This window comes from Stegodyphus dumicola, chromosome 1 (genome assembly GCF_044657685.1).
Source record: "Stegodyphus dumicola isolate Sdum_Otavi_A_Nest chromosome 1, ASM4465768v1".
Classification (NCBI taxonomy): Eukaryota; Metazoa; Arthropoda; class Arachnida; order Araneae; family Eresidae; genus Stegodyphus; species Stegodyphus dumicola.
Window position 1 is genome coordinate 82,732,077 of NC_140768.1, and position 23,968 is coordinate 82,756,044.

General features: G+C 32.6%; 1 protein-coding gene across 1 annotated transcript in view; it reads right to left on the reverse strand.

Moving 5' to 3' along the window:
• Positions 1-466: 466 nt before the first annotated feature.
• The window catches only part of LOC118204276 (cytochrome P450 4C1-like), a 102,818-nt gene continuing 79,316 nt past the window's right edge, over positions 467-23,968 (reverse strand). The window contains exons 7-11 of the mRNA XM_085817035.1: positions 19,322-19,495; positions 18,027-18,200; positions 14,808-14,874; positions 13,339-13,518; positions 467-4,223 (exon numbers count right to left, since the gene is read on the reverse strand). Of these exons, the coding sequence (XP_085673161.1) occupies positions 4,063-4,223; positions 13,339-13,518; positions 14,808-14,874; positions 18,027-18,200; positions 19,322-19,495 (756 nt within the window). The 3' untranslated portion in view covers positions 467-4,062. The remainder of the gene's footprint in view (positions 4,224-13,338; positions 13,519-14,807; positions 14,875-18,026; positions 18,201-19,321; positions 19,496-23,968) is intronic.

Below are 23,968 nucleotides of genomic sequence, written 5' to 3' on the forward strand. Positions count from 1 at the left end.
TCAGGGATTAGTAAACTTAACAATACATCGTACGATTTATCTTGCATATGTTAAATCACATGAAAACAATTTTTGATAATCTTCAAAACATTTAAAATAAATAAGCTCATAATTATATAAAATTCCTTCTTTTTTTCGGGTTCTTAAATAAATTTCCATTTTGTTATAAGACACGGCATGTTAGCACTATCTGACGACATTTAGTCTTAATATAATCTCTTTTCCAGATCTTTAAATTTTAGAAAAATACAGAGAAAGTTCAAAATAAAAATTAGCACAAATAAGCAATAAATAAATAAATAAAACATTATCTCTAACTGCAGTTTCAGGATACCTCATTAAATTTTGTTAGATCTGAATTTATTGGACATGGGTGAATATTGAACGTCAATGCTGCGCTCTCGAGTCGAGATTTCTAGTCGATGTCAATTTACACAGCGTTGAAATGCAATAAAGTACTACAATATTTAGTAATAAAACACATTTTATTGTTACAACAATGATTTACAAAATGTAATGAAAATCTGCAAGGGAATGAACTGTTGCAAGTTCACATGAACTCGGTGCAGCAGATTAAACTGAACACCTTTTAGTCTTTTATTAGTTTGTATGATTCAATATGCAAGTTTAAGCTCGTTCCGAGTTTTACACTGTACAATGAAACTGAGCAAATAATAATGTTACAGGCAGTGCTAAATATAAGACTAGAAAATTTTAAATGCTGTTAATAAAAACAAGCTTTCAACCAAAAATGTTTTTTGGTATTAAATATAAAAAAATGCCAGTTTGTTTTAAACAATAATAAGAATAAATTGTTATAATTACTTAATTTTAAATATTAGCCGAAGAAGAAGTGACATATATTTTAACATTCTATTAAGAACATTTCTAAAATTATAATATTCCTTAATATGCATGGAAAAATTACATCGGTCTTACTTATCATTGTGCAATATTTTGCTCAAGAAATCATATATTCAAAGTAAATTACGAACAGTATCTTGAATTTAATTTCTGTTGAACACAATGCACAGTAATGGTTTCAAAAGCCTCTCTAAATAAAAATCAGTCAAAAATATTTGATAAAATGTTTTTTAATCTTAGAGAATATTTCAGAAAACGAAACTTGCGAAAAGTGCCAAATTGAAACATGCCGAAAATTAAAATATTGTTACGTGTCTTTGAGATAATAATTCGTACAAAGTTAATAAATCAGAATTTTAAAGATTTGTAGAAAGTATTAAACACGTTTCTAAAAATATTTACATGATAACTGTAGAAAATTTATAAAGTCATGCATGAAATGTAAAAACCCTACTTAGGATATTTGAAATAAAAACAAGGTTAACAAAGTTAACAGATCAGCAAATAGATAAAATGCAGAAAAATCTTAAAAAAAAAAAAAAAAAAAAAAAAAAAAAAAAAAAAAAGACGCTTTAATAATGAGCTCAACGAAAATTAGATAATGCGTTATTTTATTGATCACTGCGATGTATAGCATAAAAAAGTGTAAGGAATTGATAAAACTGTATTTGCAAAATCCTTATTACAATATTAAATATCATATCGGATTCCGCAATGAAGTAATCAAAAACTCTGTTTAAAATAAATTCATTTATCCAGTTTATTCATATAAATAGATTTCCATTATAACAAAGTTCCGAATGTTTGTATAACACAAAACCTATCTATAAAAGTTTTAGTCTAAACCTCTTACGACGTCTGGAAGTACTTTCCAACGTCTTCATGTTCCCGAACACATACACCGTGCCCAAAAAAAAATTACCCGCTCTTTATTTTGCAAACCGATAATCGTAAACATGTGCATATTTCCAGCTACAAAAAATGTTTTAAACGCAAATACTCATGTTTTGGCATTTTCAAAATAAAAAATGCCATTTTGTGAAAATTGTGATATCTAACATTTTATCTGTCTCTCTGGTTCTAATAGTTCTGTTACAGGAAACTTTTCTACAAAGCTTGTTACAAAAATTGGTAGAGATACTTGATATTGAATTCAGCGAAAATATACAGACGCGCATTAATTGAAGAGTAATATGTTTGCATCTGTACATACATAAAAGTAAAATATCAGATCAGAAAAAATTCCTGATGTTAAGAAATTGCGTTACCAGCATTTCTATGCAAAATGTTGTGAAAAGTGTTGATTAATGTAAATTTTCAGCCCAAAGGGCGTTAGCCTAGAAGAAAGGGCTGTTCATTTCGTTTTGGCATTCTGCGTTGAAAACTTTAAATGGCGGTTCACTTTTCGAATTGTTGCCACCAAATATTACATTTAAAGATATTAAATAGTGAAGAATTTGCATAAATATATGTATGTTTCTCGTATTGTGATAAAACAGCGGTAACTAGAGCCATCGAATTTTGAATAACGTACGTTTATTGCCCATAATATATGTTTATGCCCATAATAACGTGGGCATCTGGATGCCCAAATTCGGAATTTGGAATTTGTTTTATTTGAATTTGTTATCTCTTTCATATTTTGTAAACCTTTAACGAATTTTTGATTAACAAAGTCAACGATTTCAAAGCGAGTAATGGCAACGCTGTGCGGGGAAAAAAAAAAATTATCTCCAGGCGCGCGAGACTGTGTATCGGAAGTTCTAAAGATAAGCTCATTTAAAAATTATTTTGCGATATTGCTGTTGAACTGAATTTTATATTTTAAGTGCAAAGAACTTGATATTTAAGAAATAGAGGTAACACACTAAACATTAAAAAAAAAAAAAAAAACGCCCTTTGTGGATATCTTTGTAAATCTGTGCCCTTTGTAAAATCTGATAGCTTTTAGATTTTTTATTTTTCTTTTTTTCTGTGTGTGTAATGTTTTTTTTTTTTTTTTTTTTTTTTTTTTTTTTGTATGTGTGTGTGCGTGTGCGTAAATGTAAATTTCTGGAAAAGGCTGGCAGACTTCAGTATTTCCAATTTAGTTTAGTTAGTAGTTTAAAAAATTTTTGTAAGAAATATTAGATTATGACTCTGATTTAAAGTAATAAAATTTTTACGAGAATATTAATAACGTAATTTTAAACTTATAAATTTTAAAACGAAAATTTATATAGTGAGTATACTAAATGTAACAAATTATAAATTAAAGAGGTCAGTAATCACAAAAAATTATCTTTGATTGGCTTTTAAGGAGAAAAATAAACCTTAAATTATTCTAATTTATTTATTAACCTATCTCTTAATGCAAATCGAAAATGGCATCATGTCGGTCAGTTTTTATGATATCAGTTTTTATCAGTCAAACATTTTGTGTTTTATTTTTACAAGAAGCTTTGCATTTTCTTAAATATACGTAAAGCGGAGAGTACAGCGTGTTAAAAGTTATTTTTCGGGACGTTTACAAAACTGAATTTGTGAAATTTTACAGTGCAACCAAATGCATATAGGGGCCATTTAAAACCTTTTTCTAACTGGAATTGCGACTAACAGTAGCTAAAATAAAGGCCGGGTAAATAAATTGTGAATGCGGTGTATAAATAGAAATTTCCATGAAAAGAGCACTTACCTACCTTTCTAATATTTCAAGAAATATTTACAATCATGCTTTCTTCAGAAAATATTTTGATGAAATACCTTTTTACGAAAATCCTTTTTAAAGAAGTTCTTTCAACTTTTAACATACAAAATGCTCGTATAACATTGTTCATTGCGTTTGCATAACTTGAACAGATTTTGCTGAGACTATGACTATCTTCATATGGTGCTACATATATCTATCGCGATTACAGAAATTACTCCGTTTTATAAGATGTGCTTCATGATATAAACTCAGAAAATTCTTCATTACTTTCCTTTAGAAGCACGGGGAGATTTTTCTGTGCTTAATAAGGCAATCTTTTGTTTTCTGACCATAAAATACCACTTTTTTTATTCATCTGGCATTACTTCTCTCAAACTTATTCTCAGATGTCGCCAGTTTTACTTTACCAATATCATACACAGTTTCCACAAATTTAATCTCTTATGCGTTTTATATTATCTTCCGGAATGTTAAGAAATGTATAAATAAAATATAAATGCAGTTTGTTTTCATCTCCGTGGAATTAATTTGACCTTGATGCCATTTCTTGACCTTAAAACCATTTCTGCTGCCAGTTTCAGTTTGTCTCTCTGCTCCATGGACTGGATTCTGAAATGTCTCAGAACGTTTGCAATCATAGTTTTCTCTTCCATCATTGCAAATTTCTGACCTGAAAAAAGGAAAATAACTGTAAAAGGATATCATACATATTAAAAAATGCATTAATACATTCATGCTTTTCTTCATTCGTTAATATTTTGCAAGTGAAAATGTCGCCCAGAAAATTGTCTTTAAATTTCGATACGGCATTTTTTCATCATATTCCATTCGGTTTAGCATAACTTTACAATGGTATATTGTTCTATGCTAGGTCCATTTGAGTGTCCTTAAAACCTCGGTTACCGCTGACTACGCTGATCCGTCCGGCGCCCACCAGCAACCGACCAGGAGACAAGACCGCTAAACACTGGTACTTCAGCAGTGTCCACACTTAAAGAATGGGATCACTGCGTAGGTGTTTGAGTGATTTTCATCACGTAAATACGAGCTAGTTTTCTTCGGAAAGCCTCATACTAAGGTATCCTTTCTCAAATAGAGATAGCGATAGTGTATTTTGATATAATGAAATAATTCAGTTTCGTCAATCTGTCTTAAATTATCTTATATCTCTAATGCTGCACAGTGCGGTGCGAAAAGCCCGGGTTTGAATCCCTTAGAAGGAATGGATGTTTGTAAATGTATATTGTCTTTGCGCGCGTAAATATAGAGTGGCATGGAGTCACTCTAAATATATAGAGAGCCAAAAGTCCCCTCGAAAGGTTGGTGGTAGGGGAAGAGGGATAGAAGACCCTCAGACCCCTCTCGCCGGGGCGCTCTCCATGAAAACTGGGAGTGGAATCGAGCGAAATTGCATGGTCACCTGTACGGTGCTTAAGTGCACTTGCCAACGACAGGATCAACCTTGCTCTCCTTGCCACGATGAATTTCGGGGCTTGGTCTGATGTTACTTTCAGACAAGTGAGATAAGTCACAACACCAACACACAATATATCCGTAATTTATTCAAACATTTAGACTGAGGTATTGTTATTAATATTGAATGGCTAGAATCTTTCTAGATATCTAGAAATCGTATGCACTTTATTTCAATGACAGCAAGAATTGTTACTAAATTTACAATTTAATATATAATTTTTAAAGTATTAAAATTAAACAATAGAAATATCTCTAACAGCATTAAAAAAAGAAAAAAAAAAGAAAAAAAAAACATTTTTCTATTCAATATATAACTCTTATACTATATCTAATATTTCTTTACTGAAGTAGAACGATAAATTATTAAAATTTACTATATAATTCATAATTTTAAAAAGGAGCCTTATGTACAGCTAAACAAACGTACATGAAAGAAAAAAAAGGCCAAAAGTTCTATAAAAGCGGGAAATGAGTTCTAAAAATAAACACGCTAAAAATTCAAAGTATGCTTTATTTTGCTAAGTTTAAACAGAATAACCATACATTTGGATGACTTGAATTTCGGTCAAACGGAATTCTGCTATTATGTAAAACTGTGCAATTATTCTTGCGAACGCTATAAAAATATAAATATTAAATGCACGTTACAATTAGAAGCTAGTTCCAATGCATACAGTATCAAAAAAAATTAAAACCAAAATTCAAATAGTTTGCAAAAAAAATATTTCTCCGATAGATGGCAGCAGTATGTCAAAAAATAATCTCTCAAGTGAAGCGATTTCAGGCGAATTAATATCATGAACTTCTTAAATTATTTCTGAAACGATTTTACGTTCTCTAGCCTTTTTTAAAAAAATTTCATATCTTTTAAAACAAGTGATGTGAATTTTTTAAAACGACTGCATATCGTTTCGGTCTATAAACGCAGAATACTTGAAATTCAAAATTTCAGAAAAATTAGTATGATGCTTCTTAAATTACCTTTCAAATGATGTTTTGTTCTCTAGAACTTCTTAGGATCTCTTATCTTTTAAAACGTGTAATGGAAATCGTTTAAAACTTTCGCATATCATTTCGCTGTATAAACACAGAATATCGGAAATTTCTGCCTTTCCCAAAAATGTTTAAAGAAAGCTGAAAAAAATTCCTGTCTGGAATATTAAAATTAAAAACTAATTTCTGAAAGAACTTTCCAGAATATATTTTAAAAAGCGTACTTAATTTAAGGAATTAAAATAAAACATACTCGTATTAAAATAACTCTTCCAAAACGAATTAAAATAATTTTGAAAAATGTTTAAACGATGATTCTGAAACATCGTAAAAATTAAACAAAAAACAAATTAACAGTTACTAAAATTAGAGCAAACTCATCTGGATTATGTTGCAAATTCTGAGTTTAAAGCAGAAACCTTTTTACATCAGATTATACATTTCATCTAAGTGATAATTACGTGTAATAAGCCTGTTAAAGTTTTATGATGAGTTTTAAGTACAAAAGAATCATAATTTATTGTTTAATTTGTATTTTAAAAGTTTAATTTTTTGAAAAATAAAATAAATAGTTATTTAAAATTTTAAAATTGAAACTAGTTTACTCATGCAACAATTTTAACCCACCAGTGGCCGAGCGGTAAAGTCGCTGAACACTGGTAGTTCGGTCCGAGGTTCGAATCCCGCGAACGGACTGGCTGCACGGGCGTTTTCGTGGTTTTCCCCATGTGTAATATGTATACGAGCCAGTTTCCCTTAGAAAGTCCTCCACGAAGGCATCCCTCCCCTTAGGCAGATAGCCCTCGTGTGCTTTGCCATAATTAAATACACCAACATGCAGCAATTTTAGCGCACAAGAACGCTAATCAATAGGCATATAAATAATAAATAATGTTAGGTCTCTAACGAATCAAAATTGATCATTTGTTTTAGTAAAATAGCAAATATTAGGAAGTCTGTCTTTGCACATGTGTAACAACCCGATGAAGTGTTGCCATACTGCCATCAGTAAAATGTGAGTATATCTCCAGAAAAGTTGCAAAAGCTTAATTCCGTTACCTAGAATTAAAAGTACTTTTATGTATTGCCTAAGTTTCTACTGTATTTGATTGAAATCACGAAGTTTGTTTACCAGGTAAAAGTTATTTAAACTAATGTGAATCACGAGTTTTATGTCTCATATTCCTAATTAGTAAAATATAAAATTTCGTAAGAGAGCAAAATTTTAGAAATGCATAATTTGATTTCTGCACAGCCTGCATGGACAGGATGTTCGATAATTTATAATAGTTGATATATATTATTTTAAAAGTAAGCTAGGAGCACCAATAGACAAGTTGCGAGCATCTTACTTGTGAACAGAGCGATGACTTCACATTTACTAAATTACTAAATTATTAAAGCAGGAAATGAACAACTTCACGCTATTAAATAAAGCTTATGAAAATGATTCTGTTGGCGAACTCAGAATTAATAGATCGTATCAGGAAGTTTACGCGATAGAGAACTGACTGTTAAGTTATTATAACACTAACAAACTTTATACCAAGGAGGATAAATTATATTCTTAAAGATATAAATATGCAGATGAATAAATAAGACACGAATGACACTTATTAAAAGAGGCAATAAATTCCTATACAGTTTGTGTTTTAAAGAACTCAGTTTGATAGGTTTTATGATTTTCTGGGTCACCTGTGACAATATAAACAACACGTTTGATAAATTTCGATGCACGTGTAAAATTTTGAATAATCAATTACTTAGTGTCACTGAATCTTTATTTTCACTCGTTACAATAATTTTTAAATCTATTTTTAAATTCAATCTCTTTATTTGAGGACCTGTAAATTACACTGGTCGTTGGTGAATTTACCATGCCCAACATATATTAAAAAAAAAAAAAAAAAAAACATTGTTGTGAAATTTACTCGATCTGATCTTTTGTAAGTTACTCTGATACGTATACTTACAATTACTAAAATTTTACCCTCATTCTAAAAAGTAAAATACAAATGTATGACACGCGTATGATAAAAATTGATCGAGATAATTTCATTTTAAAGTTGACTATAGAAGAGTTAAACCTTTGCATTTTTAAACAACTAAAGTAATAGTTTAGACAAAGATTTCTTATGTTAATAGATAAACTGATAAGCATTGCTATACTAATGTTCATGAAAAATACTGAGCAATACAACTTCTTCTAAAACAGGTGAATAATGTACCCGTTTCTAGGATTCGTATTCTAGAAAACAATATTATACTTCATGTGTTGGCACATAACGAACGCATAACATTATCTGCATAAGCTAAAAAAGAAAAATTGGTTTTAACTTAATGGGTTTTTTAAATGATTATTAAACTATGATTATAAAGTAATAAAACTTCATGAGAATTTTAATAATGCATTTTTAGCTTTTCAGAACTTATAAACTACTTTCATGAAAATTCTTTCGGCGTAGCGGTTGCAATAAAATTGTACATTAAAAAATATACACACTAGTGAATCACAATAGTACATTATTGAATGGCATAAGGGAAAAATGAACTTCGAATTATATTAACTTATTTAGTTATCAACCCCTAAAAACAAGCGGAAAATATTCTAAATTTTAAAATTTAATATTTCAGTCAATTTTTGTAGTACGGAAATTAAGCTTCTTGTCTTTTATTTTTGAAGTGAGTATATTTTTTAATGTGAGTGTAGGATTTTATAACGTCCAAAATTTTATACGAATTTTATACCGCCCCAAATTAAGAATTATAAGAATTTTATAACGCCCCAAATTAGGAATTATAAGAATTTTATACCGCCCCAAATTAAGAATTATAAGAATTTTATACCGTCCCCCGGCAACAGGGACGGTATAAAATTGTTCCTAATGCTCATTTATCTGATTTATCGTCAGCTTAAGCCTACGAAATTCCTCGTGGCAAGTTTACGCCTGTCGCTGGCAACAGCCTTAAGCAATTACAGGTGACAGTGCGATGTAGCTCAGTTCCATCCCTAATTTTGATGGAGACCACGGGTTCCGAGTGTCTCCACCAGTCTTTCCCTACCAAAAACCTCTCGAAAGGACTTTCGCATATTTAGAGCATTAGACTCGCCGCATGTTTAGAGTGTTCCCATGCCGCACGGACACTATACATTTACAAACATCCATGCACTTCGGAATTCGAGCCCGGGCCCTTCGGCAGGGCAGTCAGCGAAACTAACCTCTATACCGGTTACGCAGCCGTAAAAGTTTAGATTTTGTAATTTTCATAAGATGATTTCCTCAAATTTGAAAACGCCAAAACATGAATATTAGCATTATTTAAAACATGAATGAAACATTAAATGAGAGTAAAAGCCTGCCTACCATTATTAACAGCAAATAAAAGCCTAGTAGAGACTTTTGTAGACGCGGTGTACAACAGTCATGTCAAACTTAGAATCTCAAGTGTGCCAAATGGTCATCAACGTAAGAAATTGCATGCCACAAAAAAAGGCCTTTTCCTAGTTAATGACGTAATGAGTATAAAAGAGAAAAAAATGCAAAAAAAAATCTTACCTAATACAGTTATTCATAAAAAAGAAAAGGAAAGGGAAAAAAAGAAAGAAAACTGGATAAAAGATGAATGCATTTTCTGCAGCCAACTTTTGAGTATTTGGAGACATGTTGCTCGCATTAACAATTTTCAGAGCAGAGGTCGAGTGAATGCCTTTTAAACTTGGCTATCGAGGGGGAATTATTCCTTTCCGTAAGTGAGTTGCAAATACTATAGAAATCATATACGGTGCAAATATTTGTCTTTCTGAGATACGTGCAGCAATTATTTATATAATTCGGGATACCTACTTCACTAAATTTTTGCTTTAGAGCTGAGTATTACTCAGTTTCTATCAAATTCCATCTCTAAATGAGATGGCACTTCCTCAATGTCAATCGAGAAAGCGTTTTTGCAAAGAGAAAATCTCCAGTTTTAGCACCAGACTTTGCTTATGTCGCGACATTTGGTGGAAATTAAATTTTTATTAATATATTATAATTGCATATTGCATATTATAATTATACTCGAGATGAGCCGCAGAAAAAAGAGCTACGATCTGCACGTTTGTTATGTCCGGTGTATAATATTAATAGTTACACAATACCAAGGGGGTAATTCTCCAGTATAATTTCTACGGATAGCCATTAAATAGTAAACTTAATTATTTCAAACCAAGAAGTTATACTCTGGCAAAAAAAAGTGTGATAGGTTTCATATTTAAATGGTCGTCCAAAAAGGGTTTGCTAAGTTTTTACGCTTTTACTGATCCTGCAGTCTACCAGACTGCTACTGAACACCTGTTAACCCTCCCTATTTTGTGGGCCGTGTCTTTTTTCACAAAATTTTCACAAAATCTCACACAAAGTCTCACAAAATTTTAAAAGGAATACCGTGGTATATATTTAGAAATCCCGATGTAGTATTAAGTGTTGGCATGCATTTTTCTATTTTTCAGTCTTTTCTCAGTTCATCATATCAATGCTTATTTTTCTTAGTAAGATTGGCTTACACTTTTTTGTCTTTTTATTATGACCGCTTTGTGTACCTTGCTGTTGAATTGAATTTTATGTGGTTTGAGAGCGAAGACCATGATATTTATTAAATAAAGGTAATGTATAAAATATTTTTAAAATGCCTCTTTGTACGTAATATAAAATCTGAATGCTTTCAGAATTTTTTTTTCATGTTGTGTGCGATTGTTACCATTTATTACGGTGAGTTAACGCTCAAGAAAGACTAATTAAGATTTAAAAAATGATTGAAAATTTTGAATGAATGGTTTGAAATTTTTAATTTAAATTGTTCAAAATAATAACAAAAAAAAAAAAACGCTGTAGCTTTGTCGGTATGAGTTTTTGTTTTATTGGTGCAACTCTAGACACAATGAGCGCAACCTGCTCTTCATCAACCGATCTAAAATATGTGACTGCACAGTACGCCTTAATCGATGCATCACGGAATAAATGCAATTCTTTACTTTTATCTTGATTCAATTTGCCGGAGAAATATTTGCGAGAAATTTACCATTCCAACAGCTCGATTTCTCTATGTGGTTTTTAGTGCAGGTCAGAATGAAAGCTTTACATGACACTCCAAGAGGTACGCGAGTCATTCTATAATGTTTCAAGTTGTAACTATTATCAAGTATAAAAACGCCTCTATCAATTTCAGAAATTCCGATCTGGAGAAAGGGCTTTCAATATCGGCTGAAAACGCATGTTTATGTTGTCTGAAACGCTATATTAAGTCCAAAACAGAGGTATTCAAATTTGGACAAAACATCAAACAGTGGTTCAGAGATACCTACCTCACTGTTACACATCGAAGATGCGTCAAACACGATACGGATCTTAGGTTTTGATACATTGTTTCTTATCACTGGAGAACGTCGCATGTATCACATTTTATTACTGTCAAGACTTTCAATTTCGCACTTATCAATTATTTCATTTTTTAAATGACCGTTTATTATGCTATCATAATTCTAAGCCATTCATCATTTTTAGTTTGTTAACTAATGTTACTAAACGTCGCTTGGCATTTTTAAAATTATTACGCAACTTTTAATGATGTAATTTATATTTACCATAATGGAATGCAATTATTTTTCAAATTTCCGAAAAGTTAATTTATCCTCAGGATTCTCATTCTCCCATAATCCCATGTTGTCTACAGTCGAAACCTTCGTAAACAGTCATTAATTGAATTATCATCTTCCTTCAAGCAATGAGAAACGTCAGGAACTAGACTGAACAAAGGAACTAGAATGATCACTTTCAAAAAAATCCAAGCAAATATAGAAAAAAAAACGCAAATAATTTCTTACTTACTCTTTTCCTTTCGCCAGTTAACACATCTCATCATGAATCAGATCCCAGCAATATCTTTATTTCAGCTACCATTATCAGCTATTTTTAAATTTTCTGATTTTAATATTTCCAAAATGTTTTTCGAGGTAATTTTCATGATCATTTCAGAAATAGCTTCTGTAACAAGAGCTTCAATTGTAATTGAATCAGTTGGGCAGTACACACTTTTAAGGGTAATTTGAACTATATTCCATTAGTTGACCTGGATATACCCAAAAGAATAAATAATATATAATATTTCGTTCCTTAAAGTCTTTAGTCCTAATTTATTAACTGCCATTCCAAGAGCAAAGAAATCGTAAAACACTCTGAATCTATCAGCTTCTCTACGTAAATCATCTTGTTCCGTTCATTGCAAAGAAATAATTTTCAACAACATACATAGAAACTGCGTCATTTAGAGTTATCGTCTGCTTCTAAAATGCATTCTGAAATCTCGAAAAGACTGTTCGTGTGCAACTGTTGAGCGGCAAACTATATAATAAATATAAATTCTAAAAGGTTCCATGTATATGGTTTCAAGAAGTATTATTTTAAATTCAAAATAGAGCATAATTAAGGGACAAAGAATATACTTATCATTTTTTAAATTTGAAAGTTTACCTTGCTCCATCACGCACTTTTCTTTACTGGCGTTGCCCGATCAAAAATAAAGAAAACGTGAGTCATGAAGCAATTACGCCCTCTATAAGCATTTAAGAGAAACTTTCTTACAGGGCCCATTCACCGCAATATGAATATAGAAATATTTCTTCATTTTAATAATAAGGTCCATGAATCTATATAAAGATATGTCAGTAAAAACTATTTATTATCGAAGGGTAGGTTAACAAGATCTTATTTCTGATTTCCGAATAAAATATCGAATGAGGATTTCGGTAATTCAGGATCACAATTTTAAATTAATAATCAAATAAAGTTTGTATAAATACAATTTCTAATATTTATTATTTATTTATTAAAGTAAAAGCTGTTTACATGAGCGCATATTGATTCACTTGCAACAAACAAAAGTAAATTATGTTCTTATTTTATTAAAAACACCAAAGAACTTCAAAGTTTAAAACCAAATTAACACGTTTCTGTTTTATCTGTTTTAAAAAAAATGTCAGACAAACACTTCATTTCCGAAGCTTGTTTTAGTATTTCTACTGAAGAAGTTTCAGTTAAATTTTAAAAGACATGCGAAATTAGGCTAATTAATTTCATTTGATTATTCCGCTAATCAGAGCAGGTTATTACTTCATTCTAATATATTTTTCTAAGTTACTGGTATTTGCATATTTAATAATAGCATAATAATAGCATATTTCAACAGTTTCCAATCAGAAAGAAATGAAGCGGAGATTGTTTTTCTTAGGTTACAAATGAAATCTATGCTTGTTTGGACCCAGATTGACATTTTCTTACCTATACAATTTCTTGGTCCAGCAGAAAATGGACAGTACGCAAATGGATGCCTTTTTATAGAATTCTCTGGAAGAAAGCGATCTGGATCGAAAGTTTCTGGATCCGGAAACATATCTTTGTTTCTATGTAACATGTAAATGACCAGCATACATGTTGTACCTTTGGGAATTTTTAAACCATCTGCAAAGAAAATGAATTAATTGCATGTCATTAAAAAATACTATACTGTGGTAATGTTAACTTATTTAGCTGGCGAGGTTAAAAAGAAAATGCACTAAGAGCAGTACTATTGATAAACCACCCCTTTATTCAGAATCAGTATGAATAACTAAAGATTCAAAGTTTTTCCCGTTCACACTCATCATAATCTGTGACAATCCTATTAGATTCTATAAAAAGTAAATAAATAAACCCGTTTTAAATTAATGCAGTAAATATTTTTAGCCACTCTCAAAAATCGATAATGTTTCGATAACTCACGCGCTTTTATCTTCTTGCATTTGAGAAATAAGGTACTATTTACAACAGATAACTTAAATATCTTATAAGGTATTTTCTCCCTCCTTTCACCATACCCTCGTGGTGTAACGGTAGCACACTCAGCGCGTATTCGACAGGTCCCAGGTTCGAGTCTGCACATTTTTCACGTCTCCCGCTTCAAAATAAACAAATGACTTTACATTGGTGCCCGAACTAAAAGGTGTGGAAAATAATTTGTCACCACCAGGATTTGGTGATTGGGTCCTCTATTCTCCAATCGCCCTTTAAAAGGTGGAGTATATAAGTTATTTTCTCTCTCCTTTCAGCATGGCTTTGTGGTGTAATGGTAGCATACTCGGCGAGTATTTCAGAGATCTAGGTTCGAGTTCCAGCGAGGGCATTGCTCATTTTTCTTGTCTCCTCCTTAAAATAACCTAATGTCTCTGCAAACTTTGCACCATAATTTTCGTTTAAAGTTAGAAATTTTGCACGCCATTTTCATGTTATCATTCTTATTTGAATTCTAGATGCATAAATTTTAAAAAATATGCATAACATGATTATTAACGATATGTGCTCATTTGTCTATTAATCAATTAAAGTTCTTTCTTTGTTTTCAAAACAACGGAGAGAACTCTATGAGTTTTAAAATCAGGCTTTTGATCATACCGTTTTCTAAATTATTAATGCCAAAATAAGTGATAAAATACTACTTCCTCATGGTTTATCTAATCCTGAAAAGATAGATGCCCTTTTACAAATTCCCCAAATGACGACCACATTGTTGGAACAGTGCTTCAGTGTAATTTTAAGCTGTCTTACGTTTTAACTGCATTAAAAGCATGAATTCCCTTTCTCCCTAGCACATTTAACCCTTCAGTTCCTGCAGTTGTGAGAAATTAGGAGACTTTCTGAGAAAGATATAACTTTGCAATTAAGTCTGTTAATGGCTTGAAGCGCATCAGAATATTTTAAAATTCGTCACTTACCAATTTCTACGTCTTCTTGTGTGTGCCGAGCTATGAAGGGTGCTGGAGGATAAATCCTCTGTGACTCCTAGAAGAAAGAGATTATGATTCCACATGACTATTTATGAAAATAGCATCTTTAAAGCAAACCAGAAGATGATTGTGATTTTTGTCACTGTAATTGAGAGACTTTAAAAGTGAATTGTGTGTATGAGTGGCAGAATCCTCATAAAATTGGCACTTATTGATTATTTTAACCAGCACTGGATAATATTTCTAGTTTAGGAGAAGTTTTACGCCACCAAGAGTAAACTTTGTACCATACCTGCTACATAATTCAACTCGAAAATAATTAAAGAAACATGCGGATTGCTTTTTCTATTCTTTTCGAAACTGAGAATATGAGTAAGTTTAATATCACTTATGTATGTTTCTTAACGAAACAACACAAAAAAATTAGTTAGATCAATGAGCTATGCGCTTTGGATTCGAAAATTTTCACATAATACAGAAATAGAAACTTTAGTTCCTTGTTATATCATTTGTAAGTTTTAAAATTATACGGGCTCATTTCCATTGTTAAATGAGAGCTTAGCGAAAATACTTGAAATTCTCTATATGATTTAGTTCAATATCAAGTGATAAATCAAAGGTCTTTGCTTCCTAATTGCTAACAACTGCTTCCTAAATTTCGTCTAAAATGTTTGAAATTTCTTTCATAATAGGAATTGAAAAGTGGTCTAAGTAATAAATTCCTTCTCAAAGTTTTCAGGTAAGTTTTGTTTTTGTAGATAAAAAAAGGTTTATGAATAATACTTTAGGCGTATCGTATATATTACTAACTGAATCTTTTCTCTACAGTTACTTTAAAAAATTAGATTTTACTCTTCAACCCACCCAACTATTTGTAAAATATATATTTAGAAAATTCTTTAACTGTTTTGAGAAATTTGCTCTTTGAAGGAAAGATGAACATAAACAATTACTCTTGAAAACAATTGTTTTGAGTTAAACGAAAATAAATCTGTAGCTGTAGTTTTGAACACTCTCTCTCTCTCTCTGTATATATATATATATACATAAATAATTGTATCATGACATTTAAACTCAAGTTGATTATTTAGCTGCCACGATACAATTCCCACTGGTTTTCCTAGTCCTTATTTTTTAGTTACATATAATACCTTTGTATTATAATTTATTTTAGTCGCATTTATACAAATGGCTCAGATGTGTTCATGACGGAGAAAAATGTGACAAGTGAAAGAAAGACAGGCCAAAGTGAATTTAACAAAATGTTTAAATGAGTTATGTTTTAAAGCAGATGCTCGAACGAATATTTACTAATCCGAAAACGAACTTCCTGCTGTCGACGCACTCAAGACAGTGTATTTTAAAAGGTAGTCCGTAACATCTTCACCAGCAACAGCTAAAGTGACGACGAGATCCTGCTCGGCTTCAATGGGCTATCGGATACGTGTTTTTCAAATGCCCCCACATGAAGAAACCAAAGCATAACAAATTTGGTGATCGTGGTGGCGGTGGAACAGATTTATCCCCATCTATCTAGCGGCTTCTCTTAGTGGCGTGGGGATATTTTCTGACATCAGTGCTAAAAATGTGTGGGAACAACATCATGCGGGAACCGGATAGTGCTTCGAATAGAAGCAGGGATGTAAAGCCAGCAATTCCGCCAATATTTCTTGCAAGAAGATGGTTATTCGCATCCGTTCGAGCTACTAGATGGTAGGACGTGCGATCTAATCAAATAACTATGCACCAAACCAGCAGAAACATGGCTCAAAAATCTTCACTGGTATTCGGCTTTGTTGCGTGCGGAATTTCATGTAACAAAACACGTGCATTGCAGAAATTAAACAGTCCTTTTCGTGTAAATATAGCATCGTCTCTAAGTAATACATATGCGGGAAGCCAGACTGTACTGCAGGCTGTTGTAGGTAACAATGGGTGAACTCTGCACAGAGTGGATAGTCTTCCACTGTCAATGCCTGCCTGTACCTTCTAAACGTGTGATGGGTGCGTGCCTTCATTATAAAGAACGAGTGAACGAGTTATATACGAGTGAATATCTCAGACCCAGATCATGCAAAACAGATCTCGTGCTTATGAAAGGATTGAGTTGAATTATAATGGATTTCGTTGTTGCACTTAAAAGAGGATTCCGCTGCTGCATGTCATTATGAAAGGATTGCGCTGCTGCACGTAAAACAGTTTGTTCCACTCCCAAAATTCTGATACACCACAAATCACATCTGCTAGCACTGAAAGACGTACTTTCGATAAGCTGGTGGGTTTCACGCTCAGGTATTTGTCGATTAAGCAGTTATTTCGTCGGAATCGTTTCGCGTACAATATCTGAACGCTTAGCCGTTTCCTTTCGCTGTCCCGTATGTTAGATGGAAATCTGCAAGCTTTACGTTTCTAAAGCGACGTATGTTGTGCTTTGTTTGTTTGCGGCTTATCCCATCCGACTGACATTAACATGAGATCATGTCTCTGTTATCAGAGCAAACCCACTAGAAGGACTATCCTCTATTGTAGAAAGGAGGTCAAGATTACCCCTGTCGCTGGCAAGAATCTTGAGCATCATACACCGACAGTGCGGCCTTTCTCTGTTCCGCCCCCCAATTTTGAGAGAGAGCACTGAGAGGGGACGGGTCCGAGGATCTCCCACCATCTTTCCCTACCACTAACCTCTCGAGAAGACTTTCGGCTCGCCGCATATGTAGAGTGCGCACATGCCGCACAGACACTATACATTTACAAAGGTCCGGGCCTTCTCCAAAATTTGAACACGGGCGGTGGGTACTGCTGTCAGCGTCGCTAACCACAATCTCCGTTGGGCGGCACGAATGTTATAAATTCCAGTTGGAAGATGGCAGCTTTATTACCAAAGCTTATCGCTTCTCTAACCAGCGCCACCTATTGGTGATTAAAAGTGTATTTCCGGGCAAAATTCTATGACAAAAAAATGCTTGTTTTGGTCTCTTCTGTCACCCTTTAAAATGTTGCAAGATATTTTCAAAGCACACTGTTTTTCTTTACAAATTTGTTTCATGATAGTCATTTTCGTTCGTAATTTTATTGTTTATTTGTTTATACCAATTCTTTGAGAATGCATTTATATGTACTCTGTTTAAGGATTGGAAATGTCATTAGTAAGAATATCGTGAATAATTTCTCAAGACATTCATTCCAGTTTTAAAAAGTCAAACTTACTTTAATAACACATTCTAAATACTTTAGTTCTCGCAGGCAATCTTCGGTGATCGGCTTATTTATATCATTTCCAAAAACTGCATCTATTTCCTCGATTAATTTTTCTTGCACTTCGGGATACAGTCCTATCATATATAGTGTCCAACTTGTTCCAACAGCAGTGGTGTCGTGACCCTTCAATGACAAAATAAGAATGTAAAACACAGTGCATTTCTACAGATTTTCGAAAAAAATCATAATTACTTACGCATATAATTGGTATTAACGAAGAGTCATAGTATTAGTTATCAGTTAAATTTTAATTGTATAAACATTTGTTCAACGCTACAGTTTGATTCTTTACCGTGAACGTAACTTATGTAAAACATTAATATATTTTTCTTGGGAGCCAAGCGAAAAAATGCATATTTCATGCTTAAAACAGATGGATTAAGATACGCTTTAAATTTATATATAGCACAGAGCTAACACGGTTTATCCTTAACCCCCTCCCAAATTTTTTTTTTTTTTAATTGCCTTGCGAACATAGGAAGACATTCAAGACAAAGTCTTCAAGAATATATGTGTGAGGAAAATCCATTATAAACTATCTTCATTTTTAGAACCCGAAAACTTTCAGTTATATGCACCCATTGATAGTCAGATTTATCAGATACACTCCTGCCCCGAAAAAATAAAATCCCTAATGGTTGAAGAAGTAGAAAATCATTAGATCTTCAGTTTTTTACTTCTATTCTTGAAACACAGTAATACCGAATAGTATTAATTGATAAATTAATGTCTAATAAACTCTGCAACCAGATATTAGCGAAAACTGGACAACAATATAAATGGATTAAAAGAAAAACACCGTCGACTATAAGAATGAATGCAGTTCTATGTAAATTGTCATTACTAACGCGAAATGAACCTACTAAATCCCCCAAAAATATATAAAAAAAGGTCTTAAACATGGATTTCTGAAGTACTTAATTTTTTTTTTTTTTGAAATAATAAAAAATGGCAAGGCAAGCATAAATGGGCCAAACGCTTGAAATGATTTGTTGAATAACATTCAAAACTTAAGATAATTTCAGCATTTACAACTATCAGATACCTTGCTTTCACGTACTAATACGTATTTCATGCATCGAAGTAACATTAACTAGCATATGTCTAAATTGAAAATTTCTTGAATGTTATCTTTTCAGGAGAAACAACAAAACCTCAAAGAATAAAAAGAGGTCTTATGAAATTCAAAACAGAATTCAATAAATATTTAGTTTAAGAATGTGAATTAAAGAAATGCCTCTTACAGCAAACATAAAGGAATCTACTTCTTCTTGAATGTCTTCTTCAGTAAATTTTTCTGGGTCACATAAATGCAGATCCAAAAGCAAATCTAAGAAAACCTTTCTTTTCTTTTCAGATCCTGATTCTTCGCCTATTTGTAATTTGGATAAAACTTCGGCTTTTTTTTCCTGTATTACCTGAAATGAAAGAATTTATAAAGAGTAATTACCTGTAAATGGTTAAATAGTTACATAAAAACAAGATTTCAAGTGGGTAAGATTTTAATAACATTTTCAGTAATACATTATTCTCAGGCATTGTTATTATTATTATTATTATTATTATTATTGTTATTAATATAATCGTCATCATCAACACCCTCATCATCAGTATTTATTGAGCAATGTCAAGTCACTGATCGTCTTAGGACATTCGGTATAGTCTGCGATTCTTTCGACATTTTCGGGGATTATGATCATGGAAATTCTTTCAAGTGTCATCTCAGTTTCAAGAAACGTTTCCTCGCTTTTGAAGCATCTGTGGAAATCAAAACTCTGTGTAGATCAGATTACCAAATCGTTTGTAGGGTTTATATTTATTTTAACTAACATTTATTTTAAGTTTAAACTATCTTTCCTGTCAAGCCTTATTTTCCCCTGGAATTGCCAATGCCAGAGTATGTAAATTTTAGTAAACCGCGCAAAGTATTCAAAATAGTCAGCGGAAGTATTCTGAGTTAAATAGAAGAGAAACGAGTTCGAAAGTGTGCTTTCTTGCTTCACGAGCGTGGAGGTGGCTAGGTAGAAATTGAAGAATCACGCATTTTGGCCGATGTGCTCGCCTCGACAGATAGTCGAATCTTTAAACTTAATATTCATAAGTTTGCTGAAATATCAGCGGTATCTTAGAACGCGGTTAGGTTAGTTACGTTTAGAGAGCCTCGTAGGTAGTCACTTGTAGGTAGTCATTCATTTTTAGTTTCTTATTTTTATTTTACCGCCGGGTCGGCGTAGTTTGTGAGCGTCAAGAGCACGCATCTGTAATTTCTAAAGTTGAATAAAAAGGGATTTAAACCCTTCTCAAGACTTTGTGTACTTTCCAGCTCATAGCAGTCACCACTATTGTTGCGTGCAGGTTGGGAGCGCGCAACATTGCACGTTAAATCTCTTTATAACATATTTGCACAGTTTAATGCAGAACTCCAAACTGGTTCATTGTTACACATTTTTTTATGATAAAGTAATCGCAGATTATCATCCACACAAGCGTGGTTGCAAAACTCCGTTATTATAACTTGTAATATTAACATAGCGCAGTTTCTTGACATACGACTTTATCAAGTTAGGTCACTGTAACTACTAGCTTAACCCTGTGCTGCCGTTTGTTGGCACCACGCAGAGCATCTGGTGGTATTTAGGTTTTAGGATATCCGGTTGAGAATTTCAAGATCATTGGTTCGAATCTTGCTGAGGGCACAGTTGATTTTTCAGGGTACTTCCTTCGAAAATCCAAATAACTTCTATATTGCCTACCAATCTGAAATAAACATAGTGGGTGATAATTTATCGTCTTCAGGATTTGATCGACCGCCTCTCGTGTCTTTCTGTATTTGTTCTTTGTGTAGGGAAGAATGTAAGAAAACGATAATATCCTGGTCTCTTCATGTCGTGTAAGTGTTTTAACACATCCAGAAGATTCACAGACTGAATGCCAACATGACAACTGATGATTTTTAATGTTTCACAGCCCCAAATCCGTAATCTCTAAAACACCATTACCGTAGACCCAATAAATTACGTTAAATCTAGGAATGTCATATGCAAATTTAAAAAACATTTTTAAACATAAATAAAAATAATAAAAGTTTAAAAAATATTAGCACATAAATAACAAAAATCATCGTATATAAACATATGAATGAAGTATTAGGTACAAAATAAATAAAAAGCAAACATAGGAATAAAAGTATTCGTTGTCAGGTAGTGAGCAAACCGAAGTACGTAATACCCGGTGTTATAAACATTTTTATTAATTGCAGTAATGATGCATGTAATGAGAACTGCGATATTAGTTAATATCCCTTTATTCTTTATTTTAATTTTATTTATCAAATTACATCAGATAAGTAAATAAAATAATATTATAAATTATTAAGAGTTAAGCGTATTATTTTTAAATCATGCTGTAAGTAAACAGTTAATTATTTGAATTCTTAAATTTAGACATACATTCGACAGGATTTAGTCGAATAGCAGTATCTTTAAGAAATGGGCATTCTTCAAGCCCCGTCGGTCAAATATAGGCTAAAAATTTGCATATCCAGTTAAAGCAGCGCAAACGGCCACCAATAAAAGGTTACCTCTTAAACAGCTCTTTTGCTAGACCCGTAACGGTTTTCTTTCCTCTCCCTTTAGTGACTGCTTATCATTATTTAATTCATTTTCTTAACGATGATGCAGAGGTAATTGCAATTAATCCCCAAAGGCACTCCGTAACCAAAACTACTTGGTCCTTGATCCAATAAAAGGGTCTCTCATCTCATTAACAATGAGAATGTTCTGACATAATCTAACACATGAGCATTTTAAATACTCTACATTTTGTACATAACAATTTAATTTTCCATTTCATTGTATCCGAATACCACCTGAACTTTATTAAAAGGAACATCCCATTTGACGACCGGAGCAGATTAATTATTAAATAAGATTCTACGGGAAGGAAGCAGCTCGGTGTTCAGCACGCAATGCTACGGACCACCAGATTGAGGCTTCGTTTCCCGACGGCAACATCGCATTTATTTCTTCCTAACGCTACCCTTCCATGCTTTTACACCAGCTGATGAACTATTATTTTGTTTTTACATATATACCTAAATCTCTTTTTATTACCTGCTATACGTTTTCCTCCGATAGGGAGCAACTGAAGACTTACCTATATTAATGGCCTTTATGGCATTACTTAGTCGAGCAGGAGACGTCGCGGTGCGATATTCTCGGCCATATTTGATAAATTAGATTATAGTATCTCTGTTTAGATTCGAGCAGAACAGCGCCAGGCAGAATAAAAGGGTTGAAAGCATCCATCCCCAAAAGAGGTTGAGTCCTTTTGAGGAACCCGGGCTGATCAAGTCCAATTAGTCGAATGGATTCTACAGAATGCGATTATGATGCATTTTACTTTTCACTTTCCTTCTGAAGTAAAATATATTTGACTGCAAGTTAGCAGGCGAGTGGATCTACAGCTGAGGTCAAATCTAGAGTATCCGAATGCCTTGTTTTCTAGAGAGATTGAGTGGAATGGCCTTATTCCACAGCTTCCAAACGGAATGCCCCCAAGCGACATCTCATCATTGCGAGTGTGAGAAAGTAGGGGATTATACCATGAGATGGCCAGCTGCCCCTAAGATGCTGTTTTTGTTAAAATTTCTACGTTGTGTTAAAACTCTTCAATTCAAGTTGGATTCAGTAAAATTATACGTCTCATTAAATAGTAGGTCGCCGCCCAGTATAGTACGGTATAGTGGTTATGGAAGCCTGACTGCGATACTGAAGGGCCTGGGTTCGAATTCCGGAGAAGGCATGGTTGTAACTGTCCGTCCGTTCATAGGAGGCAATGGTGGCCCACCTATTAGGTGCCTCTATAATAAAGAGACCACCTCATCTGGCCTTGTGTAGATTAATGGACTGTATTACACTGTAACTGCTCACAATCTGCCATTGGAAAAAAAAAGTAGTTCTATTGGATTTTAAAAGCCTTAGTAGGGTAATGTGACGATGAAGAGAAAGGTAGATTATTGTCTACAGAAATTTCTGACAAGAAAATATTCAGCTTAGTAGCTAGCAAAGATAGTGTGTCTACTTATCAAGAGCCGCATATTAGGCAAATATGGAGAGCTTCAAAATATATAAAGAACATGAACTTTCGAAACGTTTCATGAATTGTATTTAAAAAGAAACATAATCTTTCTAAGAAGTAAGAAAACTGAGAAATTGCTTTCATAAATAAAGCGAATGTTAGCTTGAGATTTCCTGCAGTCGTGATCCATGACTATGTGGGTACCGAGTTTTCAACATTAGTAGTTGAAATTTCCATCCGTTTCATTGATTGCTTTGTGTGATATTTTGGTGAGCTATGAGTAGGATTCCAATGCTGAAGTCAGATTATAGCTTCAATATTAATTATAAGGCAGATTGTGAGTAACATGAAAAAAATCAGAACTAATTTCAAAATGGAAGGCCTAAAATACCCATGTTTGAGAATCAGCTAAAATGAATGAAACAAATAAGATAAAAGCTTACTGAAGGTTATGTAAATGTGAAATGAAAAAAAATTAATTAATTTACTGAAGCATAGTTTTCTTCCTTAAAGAAAACAAAATTTTATATTTTAAAAGAGAAAGCTGTTTTACAATGCTTTCGCTGTGTTTGTTCTGTAATATATTTTTATTTCAAACGCTACTTCATTAATTTTAAAATGAAAAATTTTAAAAATAATTTACATACACAGTCAAAAGAAAATAGATTGAAACTCCTAGAAGTTAAGCCTCGAATATATGTTCAAAACTGAAATAAATATTGCAAAGAGAAGCACAGATAAATTTAAAAGCGAAAGAAGTTTCTGTCAGCAATCAGAATTTGGTGAAGCGAAATAAGGTAAACAATCAGAAC